Here is a 7,202-nt window from a genome sequence, read left to right on the forward strand (position 1 = left end):
TACGACAACTGATGATTTGACACATACTGGCTCATACGATATTTGACTCTACTAGACAACCCAGGTTCATATGTTGGTTTAGGAATACCTTTAGTTTGACGTGGCGGTAATATTTTTCTAGGTAATCAGAAGGTGCTTCAGAAACATCCTTGACAAGCGATTGGTTTGGTCTATTACAAAAAGATTGTAGCATGCAAAAATTATCTTTTTCGAAAAAAGATTCTAGTTCTTAATTAAAAAAAGTTAGGAAAAAATTAAAAACTGCAAGTGTTCTATGCACATAAAAGAATTAGAGAAAAGGAATTACTCAAAGATCCTAAGAAGGCAAAATATAACAAATAAGCCAGCCATGCATCTACAATATTCTTTGACAGGTAAGAAGGTTTATTAATTTGAAAAAAAATTAAATTTCACATGCTATTAAAAAAAAAGTTTATAAATAGAAGAAGATTAATCCGTTCGGAGAAGAGTGAAGAGACGAGGTGAAGGAAGCTAGAAGAAATGGTAGCCGTGAAGAGATTAATCCTTCCATTTTTACTCATGTTAGTAGCAGTTAGTTTCCGGGTAGTCTGGATACCCGAAACCGCCAATACATCTACTGTCATCATTGTCGGAGCTGGCATGTCCGGTGAGTGGTCCGTAAATATCCTATCTTGAATTCCAGTGAATATTATTTTTATGAATCAGTAGAATATTATGTTACTTGTTACCACGTAAAAAATCTACGTTTACTGTCAATACGGTCAATCAAATAGTATTGACAGATTCCTTCATCAAAAAAAAAATATAGTATTGACAGATTGATGTATATCACAGGGATAACGGCAGCAAAGACATTATCAGATGCAGGAATAAAGAACATATTGATATTAGAAGCAACTAATAGAATTGGTGGAAGGATCAAGAAAACAAACTTTGCTGGTTTATCAGTAGAAACGGGAGCAAATTGGGTTGAAGGTGTTAATGGTTCACAAGTTAACCCTATTTGGACTATGGTCAACAAGATTGGACTCAAGACTCACTTCTCTGACTATGATAGTCTCTCCTCTAATACTTACAAACAAACGTATATTTTCTTAGTAATCAAATCCACCATTTTCATGTGCTTTTTCTTTCCCTTCCATGAAGGCTGATTTTTTCATATAAGATTTTTTTTATACATGACTATATACCATGATGAGATAACTTTATGCTTAATTTTTTTTTCCGTCTAATTCCTGTTTAGCCCCAAAATAGGACTAACTCTTCTGTTTGGCTTCCTACATGACCAACTTCAATTTTGACCACTTTTTTAACAGTTTAATTAGGGTTCGGTTGAAGATTAGAGATAACTCTTTCTTAACTCAACTGTATGGACAACAAACTACTCAAATATAGTGGACTAAACAGGTGAATTAGTCATATCTGGAGACTTAGCCCATATTATTTTTTTGAATTACATATTTTGTTACTTGGGGTATTTCATGGTTGGTAAAGTTCAACTATAAAATAGAGCCAGATCTTACGAGATGCTATATATTAATGTATCATAACATAAGCCCTTAGATCGTTTCACTAGGCCGAGATTAAATGGTCCTAAGAAACACGATTATGTAAAAGTTAGAACACCCCGTCCTTATTGTATATTTATTTATTTATTAATTTTTGCAGTGGTGGGTTATACAAAAAATCGGAAATTCAACCAGTGTTTGACGTTGGGGATGAACTTGCAGAATTCAGCAAAAATATATCTGAAGAGTTGACTAAACACAAACTACAAGATATCTCAATTTTGGATTCTCAACGGCTCAAAAACCAGTTAAGCATATTTACCTTTATTTGCAATACAATACTGTAATACCTAATATTTGTTTATTTCCGTCAATACTTACCGATCGAAAAATATATTACTTTTAATTAGAAAATATTTTTTTGTGTGTTTTAATTAGAAAAGGTTTTTTTGTGTAACTTCGATTTTGTATTTTTTTCTTGATCCGATTTTGTCTGTTTCTTGAAAGAAGGATCATGGGATGGAATTCCCACGTGGGGTGCGGTAGAAAAATTACTAAAAATTGTCTATCAATTTATTTAAGTGTCACGAGTACTAGAATATAAAACTTGTATTGATCCTTTCTCTAGTATTTTCTAGAGTAATACTAGAGAACAAGAAAGATAAAGCAGACGTGAGGCAGAAACCATATTTGATTTGTCGCGATTCACTGTTTAGTGGACCAGAATCATCGAAAACACGAATCACGAAAATCTACATAGAATTTATATTTAGAGTTTGCCTAACTTTTCTTGTTCCCAAGTATTTTTTATTTTCTACACCCCTTGATATTTGAATTACTGAATCAATTGCATATACATGACACTATTTTTATGATTAAAAAGGACTAATCAACATTTATCTACACCATTCGTCTTAAAATCTAGAGTTCCAACATCTCCTGCTGCAATGGCGTTCGATTATTACACGTACGACTACGAGTTTGGCGAACCACCAAGAGTAACAAGTTTAAAAAACACAGAGCCATTGCCAACATTTACAAACTTTGGGGAAAATTTGTATTTTGTAGCAGATCCAAGAGGATATGAAAGTGTTGTTTATTATGTGGCTAATCAATTTCTTACCACTGATAAAAATGGAAGTATCACTGATCCCAGACTTAAGCTCAATAAGGTGATTTTCTTTAGTTCATAATCTATTTCCCATTTATATATCACAATAATTTTTTTATAGGTATGTATATTTGAGAAACGCCGTACCTATACAGACGAATAATCCATCAGTATATATATGCAACTTACATCACACAACTATTGTATGTACAATTATACGTACCATAATTTTGTACATACGATCTTCTCACAAGACTGGGTGGTTGGCATGTTGGGAGATTATAGCTAATTGTATTTATGGCTAGCTCTCTCTCTCTCAGACATGTCTGTAACTACAATCCTCTCACATGAAAGAATTAACTATAGACTGTGGCATGTTTAACATGTGGCTAACACTAACACTTTTATGCAGAAGGGTTGTATGTATAAACAGTAGTTTGGAGAAAATTAAAATTGATGAATTATCTATCTTATTTGAAAAACAGGTAGTAACAGGCATTCGCTACTCACAAAGTGGAGTTATTGTTAAAACAGAAGACGGGTCGGTATATAACGCAGGATATGTCATGGTCTCTGCTAGCATTGGTGTCCTACAAACTAGTCTCATCAACTTTGAGCCCGATCTACCTGTTAGTATCTCTATCAAACTCACGGTTATCAATAAAAGGGAGGATAATTTAAAAAATCAAAAATTGAGGATGAGACCTAATTTGAATTAATATTTGAAAAAAATCCATTTTGAAAAGTAAAATTTTACACCGATATCAACGTGAAAACCATTTTTGGAAATTTCTAAACCAATTTTAGTTTGCTCTCAAAATTTTTGTACATTTCTGAAAAAAAAATTGTCTTTGCTAAAAGATGTTTTGTATTTTGTTAAACACTAACATTTTGGCTAAAGAACTTTTTGATTTGTCTTGCGAAGAAAGAAACGATTTCCGCATTTTTTGTTATGCTTCCGACATAAACATTTGAACTATATATTGTTTAGTTTGTCTTTTCCAAAAATTAAAATCTATGCATATTATCTTTTGCATTTGAAAAACTCATCAATGGGCGTAGAATATTTTGGCTAATGCACGATATACATTGGTAACAACAAAATTATATATGTTATCAACATTTTATAACAAGTCAAGGAAGTTATATATGTTGTTCATAACAAGTCAGGGGGGTTATTACATATGTTGTCAGCAGTTTGTAACAATACAATTATATATGTTGTCAATAATTTAGAACAAAATATTTATATATGTTATAAATATGTTTTCAACACAGAAGGTAAAAAGGAGATTATGAGAAAAATAAGATTGTCTTGTTGACAACATAATTATATATGTTGTCAGCAATTTAAAAAATGAGTTTTTCTTTTTAGAATAATTATTTTGAGTTGTCTTTTTTCCTACTAGGTTTCCGCCACGTCCTACGGAGAACATATAAAAAATCAGTAACTGGAAAATTTTGATAAAAAAAATTGATAAATCAATTTGGTTAGGAAATTTCTTTTGTTGTTATTTTGAATAAAATTTCTTTGTTGTTGAGAAAGAGAAAACATAGTGTAGAGAAAGAATTTTGATAGGAAATGTGAGAATTTCAATTTTAAGTCAAATAGTTAGGTGGTTGAGAGAGAAATTAAGAAGATATGGCAGAGTGGGTTAGTTATCTCGATCTCTCCCTACTGTAAAGTGGAGAAAATGGGTAGTTTTTATATTATCCATTGGATGTGTTCCCAACTAAATCTCTAAAATAAAATGGACGGTCAGACTTATCCCCTGGATAACTAACTGAACTGTTTTAATTTTTTCCTATTTGGACCATTTTTAGGTTTTTAACTCATAAATTCGTTATTAATTCATATCACCAAATTGTAGCTTATGAATTGGTTTATGTTGTGTGACTTGCAGTCATGGAAGCTACTATCCATGGATCAATTTGACATGTCAGTCTACACCAAGATTTTCCTCAAGTTCCCTAGCAAATTTTGGCCGACCGGTAATGGAACAGAATTCTTCCTTCACGTTCACGAAAATCGTGGTTATTACGCAATTTGGCAGGTAAAAAATATACAATATAGATAGATATAACTAACCAATTTAATGAGTATATTGAAGAAATTAGTGACCATATTTTTATGGTGGTGGTTTATAGCAATTGGAGAATGAGTACCCAGGAGCAAACTGTCTAATGGTAACAGTAACAGATGATGAATCAAGAAGGATAGAGCAAAAACATGATTCAGATATAAAAGAAGAAATCATGGAAGTCTTGAGATCTATGTTTGGGAGGAATATCCCTGACGCCACTGACATATTGATTCCTAGATGGTGGTCCAATAGGTTTTACAAAGGCACATTCTCTAACTGGCCGATTGGTGTTACTCGATTCGAATTCGATCAATTAAGAGTAAGTTTCTCATCGTTATCACCCATATTTTATCTATTATGCATCACAACTAGCTAGTGTTTCACAATGTGTCATGATGTACGTGGAGACGGGAACAGACGACCTCAAATAGTCCATGGCCTGCCTGTGCCACTGGCACCACCAGGCCATGAGCTCGTGACCATGCCAGGCATGTGTCAATTCACAGACAATGGTCCGTCATGGCCTGTGGCTAAACAGACCGTGTCTAAGGAAATGGAAGTGCCACCCCTTCCCTTAGACTCGATCGTGTTGTTGTCTGTGCCAGGACGTTTTTTAGTTGGAACGACCTATTGTGAACTACTAATCAGAATGTACTTTTCCTTTTCTTTCTTTAAGATTACCGTACTGATACCTTATTTTCATATTTAGGCCCCTGTTGGAAGAGTATATTTCACCGGGGAGCACACAAGCGAGCATTATAACGGTTACGTTCACGGTGCATACCTTGCAGGTTTACCTTCTCTCTTTTGTCATTTGTCCATGTTATCGGTACTTTTTTTTCAGAAAAAAAAAAGTGTATGGAATTATCTAATTAATTTTTATTTTCATGAATTTTAGGTATTGATTCTGCAAAGATTTTGATCAAATGTGTGAAAAGTAAGAGGTGCAATTACATGGTGAAGCCTAAAGGGACATAAATTTGAATTATAAGGGCTAATGGAAAAGTCTGTATTTGATGTTCTAGTTTGCTTTAGAAAATTGGAATTTAAGTCTTTAATTTGTTGAATGAAAGAGGTGCTAAATTTGTGTTATTTTATGTGAACAAAGAAGGCTTCTCCATTTGAGTGTAAACTTTCAGAATTTTTGATACACTTTGGACCCTATTGAGATTAAGAAGGAAACGGATTAAGATAAGATGACAAATTAAAGGTTGAGAATCACAATTATGAGGTGAGTGACCCTTAAAATAATCGATCGAAAACTAGCCCATGGGCACCGACATCCAACTGACCAACTTAGGTCTGGATAGACAAACCCAACCCATCACTAAACTGAGCTTGGAGTACAGTATATGTGGAAGAGGTTGGTCCAATATTCGGCCTAATAAAAGCTCAGCCCAAAATCAGCATGGTCTTAACATCTGATTTCATAAGTGCTATGGGCACAAAAGGTTTTTTTTCTTGAGAAACCGACTACGATCTACTTTTATCATTACAATACATTGATACATCACCAAGATGTGATAAACACAATAAACTCCAGAGTTTTGAAGTTTATGTCAACAATATCGACCACTTGGGCAACCAAGTGTTGCAGGCATAAAAGGTTTTTACAAAGCTAAAACGCGGATAAAGGCAGGAAATTTTATATAAACCTACTGGGGTTGTTCGTTCGGAATTTTTTTTATCATATCTTCAGAGTTCGAAGTTTAATGTTATTGGTTCAGAACTTATTTTAAGAACTTCAAAATTTCATGTTATTCGTTCAGAACTTTATATAAGAACTTTACAGTCTAGCGGTATTCGTTCAACTCTTTTTTGAAAGAAAAAAGAATTTCAAAGTTCAGCTTAATTGATTTACAACATCTTTTAAGAATTTCAAAAGTTATTCGTTATTCGTTTTTTATGAAAGCTTAAGAACATTTACCCAAATCAGGGTCAAAGACATTTGGAGACAAATTTATTTACTCGTAAATTTGTTAAGTTCACAGTTCCATCTGTTTAGGAGGATCTTTGAAGTTCAAACTACCAAAGGTGCACATAAAAGATAACGTTAATCTTATTTTGGTCCCAATATGTGATACAACTTGCCGTTTTGGTCAGGTGAGTGTCTGGCAACTCGATTCGGTCTCCTAGAGTCAAAAAGATTTTTTTTGTGGAAATATCCTTTGGAGCCAAAATGGAATTAATCCTAAACAATTTAAAAACATTAATTGCCAAATCATTTCCCTTTCTCTCCTCCACTTCATCCATCTCCCCTCCATCTAATCTCTCCCTTTCTCCATCTCACCCTTCTTCTCCGGCAGACGGGTCGCTAACTTCCGAGCGACGATCTTCAACTTTAATTTTGTTTCAAATTTACTTTTATCTCTTTTCTTTTTCTTCTTATCCTCTTTTGTCAGTCTTCTTCTTCTCTTTTTTTTTTCTCTCTCTTCTTCTTCTCTTCCCTCTCCCGTGAAAGGGACTAGCCCTTTCGGTCGAAAAGTTCGGTTTTGCGTGGAAACCATACCTTCACAA

At 33.6% G+C, this 7,202-nt stretch overlaps 1 protein-coding gene across 1 annotated transcript; it reads left to right on the plus strand.

The window, feature by feature from the left end:
• The first annotated feature begins 501 nt into the window (after positions 1–501).
• On the plus strand, positions 502–5,663 carry LOC147547687 (polyamine oxidase 1-like). Its single transcript, XM_086670897.1, has 9 exons — positions 502–628; positions 817–1,066; positions 1,651–1,797; positions 2,416–2,662; positions 3,087–3,230; positions 4,506–4,655; positions 4,750–5,004; positions 5,395–5,476; positions 5,584–5,663. The coding sequence occupies exons 1-9, from the start codon at positions 502–504 to the stop codon at positions 5,661–5,663; spliced, it is 1,482 nt and encodes a 493-aa protein (XP_086527023.1).
• Positions 5,664–7,202: the final 1,539 nt, after the last annotated feature.

Source organism: Eschscholzia californica, unplaced genomic scaffold (assembly GCF_041429995.1).
Source record: "Eschscholzia californica isolate CP2 unplaced genomic scaffold, dmEscCali1.0.p SCAF_3, whole genome shotgun sequence".
Taxonomy (NCBI): Eukaryota; Viridiplantae; Streptophyta; class Magnoliopsida; order Ranunculales; family Papaveraceae; genus Eschscholzia; species Eschscholzia californica.

What these genes read in the sequence shown, in the direction of transcription:
- LOC147547687 (XM_086670897.1), top strand. Translation starts at nt 502, where the DNA reads ATGGTAGCCGTGAAGAGATTAATCCTTCCATTTTTACTCATGTTAGTA. An exon ending in TCTCAACGGCTCAAAAACCA is followed by an intron (nt 1,798 to 2,415) that starts GTTAAGCATATT and finishes CTTAAAATCTAG; the next exon opens with AGTTCCAACATCTCCTGCTG. An exon ending in ACTTTGAGCCCGATCTACCT is followed by an intron (nt 3,231 to 4,505) that starts GTTAGTATCTCT and finishes TGTGACTTGCAG; the next exon opens with TCATGGAAGCTACTATCCAT.